The 15832-nt window shown below is 51.7% G+C and overlaps 1 protein-coding gene across 6 annotated transcripts in view; it reads left to right on the forward strand.

Annotated features, from left to right (window-relative positions):
- Positions 1-9508, forward strand: part of PIP5K1C (phosphatidylinositol-4-phosphate 5-kinase type 1 gamma) — a 72243-nt gene extending 62735 nt beyond the window's left edge. For 3 of the 6 annotated variants that reach the window (XR_016348208.1, XR_016348211.1, XR_016348212.1), the window contains exons 15-16: positions 19-4981; positions 9366-9505. Coding sequence is in view for 1 of the 6 variants with exons in the window: in XM_089775015.1 (XP_089631141.1) it covers positions 19-127; positions 4853-4981; positions 6665-6739; positions 8926-9009; positions 9366-9368 (400 nt within the window). In the remaining 5 variants the exon portion in view is untranslated. Of the gene's footprint in view, positions 1-18; positions 4982-5417; positions 6808-8925; positions 9010-9365 lie in introns of those variants that run through there. The other 3 variants (XM_089775015.1, XR_016348210.1, XR_016348209.1) reach the window with 3 other exon arrangements.
- Positions 9509-15832: the final 6324 nt, after the last annotated feature.

Here is a 15832-nt window from a genome sequence, read left to right on the forward strand (position 1 = left end):
GTCCCTTGGGCTCTGCAGGTCACACGAGGAGGCGCGGGTGGAAGAGGAGCTGCAGCAGATAACCGTAGAGCTGGCGAGCAAGTGTGACGTTGAGATCGTTGTGCCTGAGGACGGCGACAATGGGCAAGTGTCTGTCTGTGACAAGGCAGGAGCTGCTGTTGGTACCAGCCATGTGGCAGGAGTTAGCATTGCCTGTGCAGCTGCTGCTGCAGTGTGGCTCCTCCAGCTGCTGGCCAGCCTGACTCATAGACTTTAAGGTCAGAAGGGACCATTATGATCATCTAGTCCGACCCCCTGCACAGTGCAGGCCACAGAATCTCACCCACCCCTCCCAGAATAATCCTCTCACCTATATCTCAGATATTGAAGCCTTCAAATACTTTGAAGACCCCAAGATGCAGAGAATCCTCTAGCTGTGATCTGTACCCCATGCTACAGAGGAAGGCGAAAAACCTCCAGGGCCTCTGCCAATCTACCCTGGGGGAAAATTCCTTCCCGACCCCAAATATGGCGATCAGCTAAACCCTGAGCATGTGGGCAAGACTCATCAGCCAGACACCCAGAAAGTTCTCTATAGTAACTCCTATCATCCCTCCATTGATCTATTTCCCACTGATAATGAATGGTCAGTTAGTTACCAAGATCCTGTTATCTCATCAAACCATCCCCTTCATAAACCCATCTAGTTTAATCTTGAAACCAGATAGATCTTTTGCCCCCACTACTTCCCTTGGAAGGCCGTTCCAGAACTTCACTCCTCTAATGGTTAGAAACCTTCGTCTAATCTCAAGTCTAAACTTCCTACTAGCCAGCTTATATCCATTTGTTCTTGTGTCCACATTGGTATTAAACTTAAATAATTCCTCTCCCTCCCTGGTATTTATCCCTCTAATATATTTAAAAAGTGCAATCATGTCCCCCCTCAGCCTTCTTTTGGTTAAAGTAAACAAGCCAAGCTCCTTGAGTCTCCTTTCATAAGACAGGTTTTCCATTCCTCGGATCATCCTAGTGGCCCTTCTTTGTACCTGTTCCAGTTTGAATTCATCCTTCTTAAACATGGGAGACCAGAACTGCACACAGTATTCCAAATGGGGTCTCACCAATGCCTTGTATAATGGCACTAACACAGGAGTGTCCAAACTTTTTTCAAAGAGGGCCAGATTTGATGAAGTGAACATGCGTGAGGGCCGACCATTTTGCCTGACATTCTTTGAACCATTAAAATTAAATGCAAATTAACAATTTTATGCAAAGTTTATTGCAAACGGCATACTTTTCATTTCGTCACATGGATGACAAATCTTAAACAGGTGTTAAATCACTCTGCCTTTCATATCTGAAGGCCAGATGAAAAAAAAATCCAGGAAGCTGAAATATATGTCAGGAATATTGTAAAGTACATTACATATTATTGGTAATAAAGGTTGTCTGTCAACTTCTAAGTTCAAAAAATATGAACAGGAACATAACACCAAGTATACATGTTGTGTCCAAATATATTTATAACTGATTTAGACCAACTGACATTAACTGAGATTTTACAATGTATTCATCTCAATACATATGGATTCGTTGGGGGGCCATAAAAGATAGATATTGCCAAATTACCTGGGGGGCCGTATTAAACCGGAACACGGGCCGCAATTGGCCCGCGGGCCGGACTTTGGACATGCCTGCACTAACACCTCCTTATCCCTACTGGAAATACCTCGCCTAATGCATCCCAAGATCGTATTAGCCTTTTTCACGGCCATGTCACAATGGCGGCTCATAGTCAATCTATAATCAACCAGGACTCCGAGGTCCTTCTCCTCCTCCGTTGCTTCCAACTGATGTGTCCCCAGCTTATAACTAAAATTCTTGTTATTAATCCCTAAATGCATAACCTTACACTTCTCACTATTAAATTTCATCCTATTGCTATCACTCCAATTTACAAGATCATCCAGATCTTCCTGTATGATATCCCGATCCTTTTCTGAATTGGCAATAGCTCTCAACTTTGTGTCATCTGCAAATTTTATTAGGACACTTCCACTTTTGGTGCCAAGATCAGCAATAAAAAATTAAATAAAATTGGCCCCAAAACTGATCCCTGAGGAACTCTGCTAGTAACCTTCCTCCAACCTGACAGTTCACCTTTCAGTATGACCCGCTGTAGTCTCCCCTTTAACCAGTTGCTTATCCACCTCTCAACTTTCATATTAATCCCTATCTTTTCCAATTTAACCAATAATTCCCCATGTGGTACTGTATCAAATGCCTTACTAAAGTCGAGGTAGATTAGATCCACTGCATTTCCTTTATCTAAAAAATCTGTTACTTTCTCAAAAAAGGAGATCAGGTTGGTTTGGCACGATCTACCTTTTGTAAAACCATGTTGTAATTTGTCCCAATTGCCATTAGCCTCAATGTCTCGAACTACTTTCTCCTTCAAAATTTTTTCCAGGATCTTACATACTACAGATGTCAAACTAACAGGCCTATAGTTACCCGGGTTGCTTTTTTTCCCTTTCTTAAAAATCGGAACTATATTAGCAATTCTCCAGTCAAATGGTACAACCCCTGAGTTTAGAGATTTATTAAAAATGTTTGCTAATGGACTTGCAAGTTCATGTGCCAGTTCCTTTAATATTCTTGGATGAAGACCATCTGGGCCCCCCGATTTACTCCCATTAAGCTGTTCAAGTTTGGCTTTCACCTCGGATATGGTAATATCTACCTCCTTATCCTCAGTCCCATTTGTTAACTTACCATTATCCCTAAGCTCTTCATTAGCCTCATTAAAGACTGAAGCAAAGTATTTGTTCAAATATTGGGCCATTCCTAGATTATCCTTAACCTCCACTCCATCCTTAGTAATTAGTGGTCCTACTTCTTTTTTTTTGTTTTTTTCCTATTTATATGGCTATAAAACCTTTTACTATTGGTTTTAATTCCCTTTGCAAGGTCCAACTCTACCTGACTTTTAGCCTTTCTCACTTTATCCCTACATGCTCTAACCTCAATAAGGTAGCTTTCTTTACTGATCCCTCCCATTTTCCACTCCTTATATGTTTTCTGCTTTTTTTTAATCACCTCTCTAAGATGCTTGCTCATCCAGCTTGGTCTAACACACCTGCCTATACATTTTTTCCCTTTTCTAGGGATACAGGTTTCTGACAGCTTCTGCAACTTTAACTTAAAATAATTCCAGGCCTCCTCCACTTTAAGATCCATAATTTCTTTAGTCCAATCAACTTCCCTAACGAATTTCCTTAATTTACTAAAGTTAGCCCTTTTGAAATCAAAAACCCTAGTCTCAGATTTATTTTTGTTTATCCTTCCATTTAATTTAAACTGAATTAGCTCATGATCACTCGAGCCAAGGTTGTCTCCTACAACCATTTCATCTATGAGGTCCTCGCTACTCACCAAAACCAAATCTAAAATAGCATCCCCCCTTGTTGGTTCAGCAACTACTTGATGAAGGAATTCATCAGCTATCACATCTAGGAAAATCTGAGCCCTTTTACTATTACTAGCACTTGTTCTCCAGTCTATATCTGGAAAGTTGAAATCTCCCATGATTACACAGTTTCCATGAGTATTTACTTCATTAAAAACATTAAAGAGGTCTCTATCCATATCCAGATTGGATCCTGGTGGTCTATAACACACCCCAAGCACTATCCCAGGGGAGGATCTGATAGTTTTCTTCCCCAATGTGATTTTTGCCCAAACGGACTCTGTCTTCTCCATTCCATCACTTTTTATTTCTTTACAATCTACCTCCTCTTTGATATACAATGCGACTCCACCACCTTTACCCTTATTTCTGTCTTTCCTAAACAGCACATCCCCTTCAATACCTGTACTCCAGTCGTGCCTAGTATTCCACCATGTTTCTGTTATTCCTATAAATATCTGGTTTCACTTCCTGTACCAATAGCTCTAGTTCCTCCTTTTTGTTACCTAGGCTCCTCGCATTGGTGTACAAACATCTTAATTTTTGCTGTTTGGCCTCATTCACATTTTTTACCCAATTTGGCACAGACGTTATACCTCCAATATGACCTATTAGACTAGTATCCACCCCACCCTTCCTCATGTTCATTCTCCTACTCCCAGCTATATCCTTTCTTACTTCATTTTCCTCCCTCTGTGTTAAAATCTGGCGTAGAGATTACCTGGGCATCTCCCAACCATCTCCCCCAAATTCCTAGTTTAAAGCTCTCTTAATAAGTTGAGCCAGCCTCCGTCCTAGAAGTCTACTTCCCTCCCTACTTAGGTGAAGTCCATCTCTAGAGAACAGTCCTCTGTCCAGAAATGCCTCCCAGTGGCCATACATCCCAAAGCCCTCCTTATAGCACCACTGCCTAAGCCATCTATTGATCATCATAATCCTGTCACATCTTTGTTGCCCTTCTCTAGGAACAGGCAGAATTCCACTAAAGATCACCTGAGCCTCAATTTCCTTGAGCCTCCTCCCCAGCCTAGCATAGTCTCCCTTAATTCGTTCCAGCGAGAATCTAGCCGTATCATTTGTTCCTACATGAAGGATGATCAATGAATTCCTTCCTGCTCCCTTAATACTGTGGTACTGCTGGGCCTGGAAGGGGCTCCCTCCTCTTTGAGATGCATGAGCACTGATCTGCTCTGGGTACCAGACACCCGAGAGCTTAGATTCCTCCCCCAGGGAGCTGAGTGATGCTCTGACCCCAAACCGCTCTGAGCCATAGCGCTGTGGAGCCCGGCTGGTGTCCAGACTGGCAGTCCCCTGAGCCCTTCAGCCCCCCTCAAGTCGATCCGATCAGTTCCTCCTTCTGCTGAAGGAAGCTGCTCTCATGTTCTCTGTTTCTTCCTCAGAGAGGCAGCCTCTTCAGCTTGTGCCATTGCAATAGCCCCAGCTGCGATCGAGGTGGAGACAGCCAGCCAGGCCTCGGAGCCAGCCAGCCAGGCCTCGGATGAAGATGATGTGCCAGTCACAGACATATACTTTGTAAGCTACTCTCTCCGCCCAGGCCTTCGTATGCCCAGACAGCGTGTCCAAGCAGCACTCGAGCTAGAGCTGAGGTACAAGGCAGCACGATGAGGGAAAACTGCCCGGCCTGGCTCTTCCAGGCGCTGTGGATCTGATCCATGGCCATCAGTCACCCAAGCCCTCAGGGTTAGAGAGGAAGGTGCCAGCCCAAAGGCAGCACGTGCAGGCCCAGGAGCTGCTAGGCATTGCTGTTTTACCGGGGCTTGGCTGCCTACATGGACTGGCTTAAACAGGCCAGCTGTCCGTATCTGGGAATGTTCGTTGTTTCTCCCCCGAAAAGAGGAGGCTTTAGATCCTACTCTGTCCTCGGCGCCTCCTGGAGGCCAGGCAGAATGTTGCTGTGCTGGCTGACCGCCGAGGTCCGTGGTGAACTGATTTGTTTCCTTTTCTGCAGGCAGATGCATTAGATGGCGCAGTGGAAATCTAGTACTGAGGCAGGGAGTAAGTGAGGTGGCAGCAGTGTGCTGAGTCGCTCTGGGCTGTATCCCTCCACCAGCTCTCGCAATGTCTGAGCACCTGCTGGAGCCGAGAGAGGAGACTTCTAGCAGCATGTTCCTCCTCTCTGAGCTACCAAGGCCAACAAGGAAAAGTTGAGGCAGACTGCCGGCTGACCCCTCTGTTTAGGCACCTGCATCCTGGCCTTGCTGCTAATGTGGCTGCAGTGAAGTTACAGCAGGGAAGAGCTGTGCCCCCCAATTTGACACTTGCGTAGTAACCAAGATCACCCTAAAGTGGGTACCTCAGACCCAGCGAATATTTGGGCATCACATGGTGGCTTTCCTTGTGCTCGTGTGACTCCACTGCAGAATTGCTCATTCATTGCCGAGTAATTGGGACAGCTCCAGGGAGCTGCAGGAGGAATTGGCTCAGGTTTCAAAGCTTCTCTGGTTTGGTTTTTTTGCATGCGATTCAGAATGCAAACAGCTTCCCCTCACGTTTGCTGCTCTTTCTTTGCCTGTGGATGGCAGCTGAGTGTGAGCTGCTTCCTGGTAACTGCCTTCCCATTGGGAAGTACCTTCTAGCAAGGCTCCACCCCCACCTGGCCATAGACTGTCCACCTGCTTTTCAGGGTCGGCCTGTCGGGATGGATCCGCCAGTGTGCTGTGCCAGGCAGTGTGCACGAGTCATGGAACCCATCGATGCCTCCAAGCTCCTGCGAGCCCTCTGGCTCTGCGGTACCAGTGCAGGGCGCTGGGCCTGCCTCCCCAGCCTCCGACTTGTGGTCCCCACTGACTCACCCAGGGAACCTGCTTCCCTGGCAACTCAGGCCAGTGCTGAGCATGCCAGTCCAGACGGGTGGCTCTCCAGTAGCTAGCTGCATTCAGAAGCAGCCTTCGGCCACAGGAGAGGTCGCTGAGTTGCACGGGAGCATATACTCGCCTTCGGGGGACCTGCTTTCTGATGCTTAAGACAGTAACTGCGGGGGGTGAGGCTGCATCGGATCCCCCACTTGGGGTAGAGGCACAGAGCAGTGTAGCTGGGCATGGGGCTCACCTGCTCCCCCGCATGGCTCCCCAGCCAGCTGATCCTGTCAGGCCTGGAGGGCCCAACCCCTTGGTTGCTTTCTCTTACATCCTTTCTTTCATTTCATCCTTTCTCCTCTGTTTCCTTTCTCACCTCACTTGCCCTGGTGCCATCCAGTTCACAGATGGGAGGTACTGGATTTACTCTCCCCACCAGCGCAGACTCCGAGCCGCCTCGTTTTCCTCTGGGACTGTAAGTGAACACGCTAGCACGCAAGGGAGCCAGGCTGCAGCTCTGAAACACTGGGGTCAAGCAAAGGCCGAATGGTCCCCCCTCTCCTGGATGCCCCAGGGACTAGCTCTGGTTTGTGGGGTGTCTGTGCGACAGTTCAGGCCGCTCGCTACAGCCTGGGGAGTTACCTGCTAGGCCTTATCAGCATGGGTGCCTCAGTATCTTTGGAAATGAGTCGAGTGCGAGGTAGTCGCCCTGCTTCCTGCCCCCTTTTTTCCTAGGCCAGTGAACTTAGCCAATTGCTTTTATTAACCCGTTGTGCCAGCGTGTTTGGAGACGTCTGCCGTTAACTTACACGTGGCCCTGCTGGAACACACAGGCTGGATTCCCAGGAGACACCAGTTGGCCAGTAGGAAGCTGATGATAAAAATCTACCTACAAACACAGATCGTGGCCCTTAGGATTTGGGCTGATTTCTGGATGTTTAATGCACTGACCAGTTTCTGCAGCTTCGTACCTGTCAGAGGGAAATCTCTGGGGGCTCCAGTCGGGTTTAGTGCCTTCCCTGCCCCCGGCGGGCTGGCTCGCGGGGGGAGTTGCGTCACCTTTCTCCTTGTTTGCCCCAAGTTTACAGAGGAGGAAGTTATGTTCCCTTCCCTGGGTCCAAGGGGTTAGCTTAAGGGGGGAGATATCTTCCCAGCCCCTCCTTTGCCAAGTGGAGAGGCTGGGGCATCAAGTAGGCAGGCCATAGGTGGTAACAGCCTGGTTCAGCAAGGTGCAGATGGGGCCGGTGAGATGGTGCATGGCAGGAGCCACAGGAAATAAAATGGTGCAAAACAGAGAGCAGCTTTAAATCTGGTCTCCCCCACCCCCGGGAGCTTGTGATCCCATTTTGCCCCCGTTTACTGTTTCAGGGCGCCCCAGCACTGAAGGGGTTAACTGGAGCCCACGCTCAGAATGCTTCTGTCACCAGGAGACACAGACCCTTCTCCAACACCCGCCTCCAGTGCTCATGAAAGGCTGGGGAGGTGGGGGCTGGAGAGCAGGGCTCAGCCAGAGCGGTAATTACCAGCCACGGGGAATAAAGGATCTGAGCAGGGCGGGCTCTGCACAGTGGGGGTGGAGGGAGGGCTCCAGAGGTCCTAGCACAGTACTTAAGGCTTCAGCTCTGGAGTCTGGGGCCCCCTCGCAGGGCTCCTTACTGGCACAACCTGCAATTAGCCCTGGGATTCGTAGCGCACCCCTCCCCCGGGCAGACTCCGTTCCAGCCCTGCTTCGCCCAAGTGCCTGGGCCTTAGCCCCGCTGGGCATTCAAAGGGAAATGGGCGAGAACCTCTCGCCCCAACCCCACTGCAGAAACCAAAGCGGTTCGTGATAGAAGTGGCTCTGTCCCGTGTGCCCTGCCTTGCGTTCGATGGCGAGCGCTCCCTGTTCATCCCGAGGCGGCGTCTGTTGCATCGACGCGGGTCTGGGGTAGCTCAGTCTCTGGATCCTTCCCCAAACATTCCAGTTCTGTCGCCTCTTTGTCATCCCCCATCCCTGGTCTCCATTTCGCCTGCTCTCCAACCGGTGACTAACCAGCTCCTCTTCATGGTCCAACATGCTCTAACCCTGCGCTCCCGCTGCCTGCTGGGCACGTCCGCACGAGGGGGACCCGATACTGCTGGGTTTGCCACTAAAGCTTCCTTAACTTTGCAGTGGCAGGAAAGTCTGACATGGGCAGATGCAGCTTCAGATGAAGGTGTGGGGAAAGGGATGGGCTGGTGCGTAAAATGCAGCACTGCAAGTCCAGAGATCTGGGGTCTAATTCTTGCTCTGCCACTAACCTGCTGTGGGACTTAGGCAAGTCACTTAGTGTTTTGTGCCTCTGTTTCCCCATCTGTCACCTGAGGCTGGCTGGGGCTTTGAGAAGCTCTCTCGGAAGGTGGAAGTGGAAAGTGTTGCCACCTGCCCCATAGCAGAACAGAGGTTTCCATTTTAGCAGCACTGCTAGTAGCTGCCCCAGATGCTGTTGGGGGTCAGGTATGTATTGAGGATGGGGAAGGCTCCTTCTCCGGAGTCGCATTGTAAGATCAGTTCTCTTCCTCCAGGTGTGCAGCTGTTTTTACTGTATGTTTCTACTCTTATTTTCTCCTCTTCTCTCCCTCGCACCTGCTCTGCCGCTGCTCTTCTTGCACTATCCCTGCTGCCGCTGGCCTCTCTGGCAGCCCACAGACGAGAGGAGTTGGGTTTACTCCCCTCTCCACTATAGCACTCAAGTCCACTCTGTCTCCGATGAGGAGAGCGATACAGTAAGTGTTGGAGAAAGCTTTGATGGGTGCCCAGAGGGGCAAGCTCTGACCTCGGGCTGCAGCGCCAGCATGAGGTTTGGCCTGGGCTCGCATGGCTGGGGTAGTCCTGCTGCATCTTAGATTGGCTCTTCGGCAGCAGGCAAGAGCTGCTGTGCGGTGAGAAACCAGGTTCAGCTCTGGCTCTGCTGATCGTTCCTAGTACTGTCAAGCCTCACTGATCCAGAGCCTCTGGATCTGCCCTCTTACCTGAGGGTCCCAAGTGCGCATGCTTCTCTCTTTCGGGGCCTTGACTGTGTGAGGCTCACTGAACCCAGCAGCCCTCCTGGCACACTAACCCCTCTCCTTGCCTCTTTCAGTAATCTCTATGCAGAGCCTGAAGTCCCAGAGAGCAGCGTTTCCCTCTGCAAGCTGATGTCCCTTTCGCTGAGGCGGCTGTTCCGATGGGATGGGGAAGAGCTTGCTGCACTGCCGGCTCCTGGGCGCTGCGTTCGGGCTGGAGCGGAGTGCGCGCACCGTGTATTTATACTTACCTGAGCCAAGGACAGCAAAGAGCCCTCCCTCCAGAGCTCCTGTGTAAAGAGTCCTGGGGCTGTGTCCAGAGAGGCGCTCCTGCAGCTCCCGATCCGTGTGTGATACTGTGAACCTTTCTACGGTTTTAATCATGTATTTATTTCCTTTATCTTTGCACAGACACAGCACAAATGTGCTTTTTTAATGTTTAGTTTACTGCACTTTTTGGGTTGTCTTATTTCTAGTGACCTGTTTCATCAAGAGTTTGAAACCTCCCAGGGGAGAGCGTGGGCTTGGCTTGGCGGGGGCAGGGAGAAGGGCAGGTCCAGGTCCAGGTCCAGCTTCCCTGAGGAAGGTGCAGGATGGTCTACCCCCAGGCAGCAGGACGGAGAGTCAGGAGTCTGACTCGGTGACCTTGGGCAAGTCACATAGCCACTCTGTGCCTCCGTTCCCACACGTGAATGCGGGTAATGCCCATCTTGGTGGAAGCACTTGGCCCCTCAGCTGAAAGGTGCTATGTAAGTGCAGTGTATTAAAGGCCATTGACTAGACCTGCTCCCATACTGAAGCAATCCAAGCTAGACATGCCACTGGATCTGAATTGAGGAATAGCTAGTGACCTCTACAATTAACTTGTGAATCTGTATGGGAGAAGCAAAGAGCCGCTGGCTGTAATGACCTGGCTTCTTGGCTTGCCCAGCTTCTGGCCCGAGGAGGTGGGTGTGCTCTGCCTTCCCCATGAATGGGCAGCTCCAAGGTGGGCTGGGTGTCCGCCTTGGCATGCTGGCAGACGATACTCACAGACTGCTGCCTTCCTCCCTGCATGGAGGGAGGAGAACTCTAGATCTGGGGGGATGTTCCAATGGCCTCTCCCTCCCCAGCAGTGACCTGCCGCTGGGAGTTGCAGGCCATTGAGGTGCTTAAAGCCAGGAACATGCTGCTGCTGCTCTCTGATCCAAGTGAGGGAGGGAGTCACAGGGGCCAAGGGTCACACGTTTCTCTGTAGCCGAACCTGTCAGGCCCCCTGCCCCCATACTGAAGGCCATGAGAGAAGCCTGGCTCCTGGAAGTGTCTGCATTGGGCATGTGACATGCACAGGCTGTGTGCCGTGGCACCTGAGCCTCGGAGGCAGACAGGACAATCCAGGCTCAAGCTTTTTGCAGGCTGCAGCCTTTAGCTCAGGCCAGATTGGGCTTCGCTTAGCCATGAGATGGCACACAGCAGCCAGGCGGTGCTGACTTGCAGCTCCTCCTTGTGGTGGCGGGGTACTGCTGCTGTAAGTCCTCCCTGCTCCCGCACAGGCGAGAGGCCTGGGCCTTGTCTTGTCTGTTACAAGTTGCCCGTACGGGAGGCTTAAGTGCATGGGAGAGGCATGGTAGGGGCTGCCTCCTGCAGCCAGACCCTGTGCCAGCTGGCTCAGGCTTGCGCTGGGGACTTTTTCATTGCAATCTAGAGGTTCTGGCTTGGGCTGCAGCCCGATCTCTGGGACTCTCCCACTTGGCAGGGCTGTAGGCCCGGCCTTCGCTGCAGCCTGACACCTATGTTGCAGGTAGCCCCACAAGCCTGAGTCTGCTGGCACAGGCCAGCTGGGGGAGTCCAGTTGCAGTGAAGACCAGACCCTTGAGCTCAGCAGAAACTCTTCTTCCATCAGTGGGACTCCTATTTCCTGCCTCCTGGATGTCAGTGGCTTCTTATGCCACCTGCTCATATGATTAGGCCTTGAGAGAGCCTCCGTTTCCAGAACTGGACTGGAGATCGTGGTCAGTTCCTGTAGAGACGACACAGCCACTTCCTTTAGGGTCGGGGGGGGGGGGGGGGGGCTACCTCCCTAGAAGGTTCCGCTGCATTGGCCCTGGATCTACAGTGAGCGACAGGGGACAAGGGTTTGTAGAATTCCTTAGGGGTCTCTTGGAAATTGATGGTGTCTGTTTCAACAGCAGTCTGCCTGGAGTTGTCGTCCTTGCGTTCATTGGGGCAGTACGAAAGCTGCACTGTTACATTGACTGTATCTACCTAGATTTTCATTGTTCGCTTCCCTGTAGCTGACAGGTTTGCTTATAAGCTGTGGCCTGTTTAAAGCTGCGCATTCAGATCTTATTCCTGCCATGTTGTGCGCTCAGTCACTGAAAACAAACAAGCGGAACAACCCAGTGAGAACCCAGGCTTCCAAGTCGTGTCATGTCATGTCCCACCGCCTCCCTGTATCCTCTCTCTCCCCTCTTCGGCGGGCCTGGTGCGTGCTCGTGGCTTCTGCTAAGGGTGTCTCTGAGCGCTGGTGTAGAGGGTTGCTGGTGTAGAGGCATGTCGCGCACCAGGTCATGGTGCAGAGTGCAGATGGAGGTATAATTAAGATCCCACTTTTAGCAAAATGCAGTGTTGATTGCCAGGTGCATGGCCTTGGCCTCTGGGCTGTTACTCGCTGAGGTGGACACCTCATGCTTGGTGTTCAGCACAAGTCAGAGCCTTTCTCGAGCAGATCCCAGGCGGGAGAAACCTCCGTTTCAGTGTCCAGCGACACACCAGCAAATCCTCCTCTGCTCACCTCCAGCGTGTTTGGGCTGGGAGTTGTTTGTTCTGGAATTCTCCAGAGAACTGTAGCAGCTTCTCCAAAGAAGACTCCAAATGTGCACTCAGTCGTTGACCACGAACAAGCTGCGGAGACTGCTGCTCCCGGAGACTCCTCCAACTCTCAGGAGTGGACCCCCCAAAGCCCTGGGCTCTGCTAGGAACTGCCCAAAGCTGTATCCTTCACTGCCACCAGCAGTTAGTTGCTGCAGGTATCCTGCTGTCATGTCCCCACCAGGACCATCTGGGGTCAAAAACCACCCTTTGTGAAGCCGCTGCAACCCGGAGGCTGGCGTGACTGATCCTTGGCAGCAGCACAGGTGACGAGCCCCATGCTTGTCCTTGGCAGCAGCCCATTGACTCTTGAAACACATTCCAGCCTTTCCTTCTAGTAACGAGCCTTCCCTGGGCATCTCTTCACCCTCCCACCCAGCATCATTGCCTGTATTTTTAAGTGCAGAGGCCGACGAGAGCGGCTCAGACTCACTGGGTCATGGCTGATTCGTTTGAAGTCTACATTAGACCAAGTATAATAGAGCTGCTGTTTCTATTGGGTCCCTTTGTATGTATGCGCCATGTACAGAATGTAAGGGGGAGGGGATGTGGGAAGAGGGGTGCTTCTCTCAAAACAAGAGAATCCATGGATACTGTCACCCCTCTTTGTTTCCGTTGACAGTCCTGAATGCTTTTGGGAAGCCTCCGAGAAATGTAAATGGATGCTAATTGTTCTTAGGGTGTGTGATGAAGCATAATGTCGTCTTTGATGTAAACACAGAACCAAGCAACTGTTGATAATGTCTAGTGAATGAAATGCCTTTCCCAAACCCCATGGGAATGGTTCCTAAAAGTATTTTTTCCTTTAGTGTAAAGAATTTTGTAAATACTTAAGCGTGAGATTGGACCCTTGCTTTGTCTTGTCTCTGGCTGCTATTGTTCCAAGTGGACACTGTTGGAACTATTGCACTGTATTAAAACGAAGGCATTTTGTGAGAAGTCAGATGCAGTGTTCTTTTGGAATCATGAACTTGGCTCAAAAGGCAATACCCTTGTTAACAGCAGTCCTCTCTCATCCCTCGGAGAGGTTTCCTACAGTCACAATCTGCTCCCGCCTGACTTGGAGAGAGACTGCTGGCTTCATTGAGACTCGGGTTTGTAGCCCTGAGTTGGTTGACCGGCTGTTAAGTTGGCAAATATCGTAAATATCTGGACAATCCATGTTTGTGTCCTTACACACCTGTGACAACCACACCTGCCTTCACAGACATGCCAGCGAACTCACCTTTGCAGTGAGTGAGTTCGCATTAAACTCTGATCTAGGCAAAAACCTGCGTGTGTTGCTCAGTGGCATTGAGGTCAGTCTTTTCTCATGTTTCATTTGGTAACTTATGACCATTGTGTCCTTGGCTATTTAAGAGGATTCTACTAAACTTTTTGCTTTGACAATACTTGGCCAAGCTCAAAGCTTTTTCTGTAGAGGGGGAGCTGTACCATGGACTCTAGAGCTGTATGAGATGTACAACCTCTGCTGACACAAACTAACACTTGTGTGCAGCAGCCTCATCCTTCTGCTTCTCCTCCCCGCTTCCTTTAATTTGGAAAGGATCTCTTTAATAAATAGGGTAACCATGTCATTGCCTCACTCTCGTCTTTGCTAATTGGTAGCAGAGGTTCTCCACCTTCCTGGGCTGGGGACTGATTTGTGTATGTTGGTCTGTCACAAGCCTGTAAATAGGTCAGAAGAAGGGGGATTGGGTCCTGCCCCTGGCAGGGGGTGGCCTGTTGCAACCCAGTGAACAGGCCCTGGGGGGGGGCGGGGGTGTCTGGCACTCAGGGCCATGCAGTGCTTGGGGAGGTTTGCAGATCCTGCCTTGAACTCTCCCTGTCCTGTGAGCCAGGCTGGACTCAGCTCCCTGCTTTATGGGCTGCATCCTCTGGATGCAGCATCACTCAGGTGACTGCAATGCCACTTGCAATTTGGGCCAGGAGCGTGTGCCCCTGTCAAGATGGAGAGGGGGGTGGGCTAAACCTACGTGGCCCTGTGATGCTGAAGGGGGTGTGCTTGGCATGGGGAAGCAAACCTACCCAGGCCCATAGGACCAGAGCCACTGTGCAATCCTCTGAAGCTCTTTGGGGACCCAATTTAGGGTCATTACCCGTAGATTGGAAAATCCCGACCTGTAGGACGTCTCGCACTGCATGCTGGGTAACCATTCTAATTGGCCGCGTACAAACTAGCTCTGGTTGTATTTGATCAGAGTTTGTTCACAAGAGGGTTTGGCACCAAAATCTTAGTGAGGCTTTTCCACTTAACGGGCCTGCCGGCTGAGCATGTATTGTTTTGTGCTACGGAGACTGAATCTAGCCTAGGTTTGGGATGGGAGACCTCCAAGGAGCAATTCAGCCGGTTAATCTGTTTGTGGTACACGTGGGGGAAGAGGGAGAAGTAATTCCCCCAGAGAGGTGGAATGGTACAGCTGGGTCTCGTTTTTCAGATGAAATATATATCCCATCCCAATCCCCTGTACATCTGAAAGGTCCCTTAACACTTGTTTCCTAACAAAGCAGTGTTCACCTTGGCCAACTAAGAACTAGATGGTGCATTAGGGCTTGTTTAGCGTGTCCAAGAAATCGAATGAATGCCTGGGCGATATGGTGAAAAGCCACTTCCCTTTTGTTTGAATAAACCCCTCTCTCGCGATATATAGAAAGTTCTTCCTGTGGGCTGACAGTGACATCATCACATCACTCTGTGCCCACCGGCTATGGCCTCCCTGCCCCAGACACTGCTCAGGGACCGGCAAAGCCACCTGGCAGCCTGGCCTGGGCAGATTCTGCCTCCCAAAAGGCCACAGCCAGAGCTGAGCAGGAAGGACCCTTGGGAGGAGGAATCTGCCCCAGGCCAGGCTGCCAGGTGGCTTTGCCCATCCCCAAACAGTGGGGCAGGGAGCGATTCCAGCCAGGGCCTGGGTGCTTCCCAGGGAATCCAATCAGCCTCCTGCAGGGAGTGAGGCTGTGCCCGCGTCGCCGCCATTGCTTGCAGGGGACACCCTGTGTAGAGGCTCCGGGGTGATGACTTGAGGATGTTGGGGGCCTGGCTGGGGCCCTGAAGCATCGTGCAGGAGCAAGCCCACGGGAAGTGGTGCGGGGCCTGCTGGCCGCTGGGAGGCGCTGGCTGCAGGCTGGGCTGGCTCCGGCAGCCCCCTGCTCGGGAAGCAACCACTGCACCATGTCCCCTTCTGGCAGCTGCATGCGGGGGGCGGGCTGAGCTTTGGCTCGCCCGGGGACGGGCTGCAAGGCCGTGCTCCTCCCACGCCCATGCAGGGTTCTCAGCCCTGCAACCTCAAAGGCTGCTTCAGCTGGTGTGAGGCCCGGAGCGCGGTCCGCTCGCACCGGGAATGGAGGCAGGCTCCACGTCCCTGGCTCCCAGCCGCCACTCCCTCCTCCACCGCACCGCGAGTGGTGCGCCACCGCCAGGCTGCCCCGGTGGATCCTGCCGCCGCCGTCCGGCAACTGGAGGCATCAGCGAGGGGAGGCCCAGCAGCGTTCAGAGTGGCTGCCAACACGGTGGGGGGAGGGCGCCAGCCCCTGCACGGTGATGCCTGGAGCCCCCCTCACTGCCTGGCTCCCTGGCCCTCTTCCTTCCTCCATTTGTGTCCTCAGCCTCTCTCCCCCACCCCCAGACTCCCACCTGACATCCCAAAGACACCCCCGTTCCCTGCCCCTCCCTCCAGCCTCTTCCTCTGCCTCC

This window comes from Pelodiscus sinensis, chromosome 32 (genome assembly GCF_052426305.1).
Source record: "Pelodiscus sinensis isolate ZL-2025 chromosome 32, ASM5242630v1, whole genome shotgun sequence".
Classification (NCBI taxonomy): Eukaryota; Metazoa; Chordata; order Testudines; family Trionychidae; genus Pelodiscus; species Pelodiscus sinensis.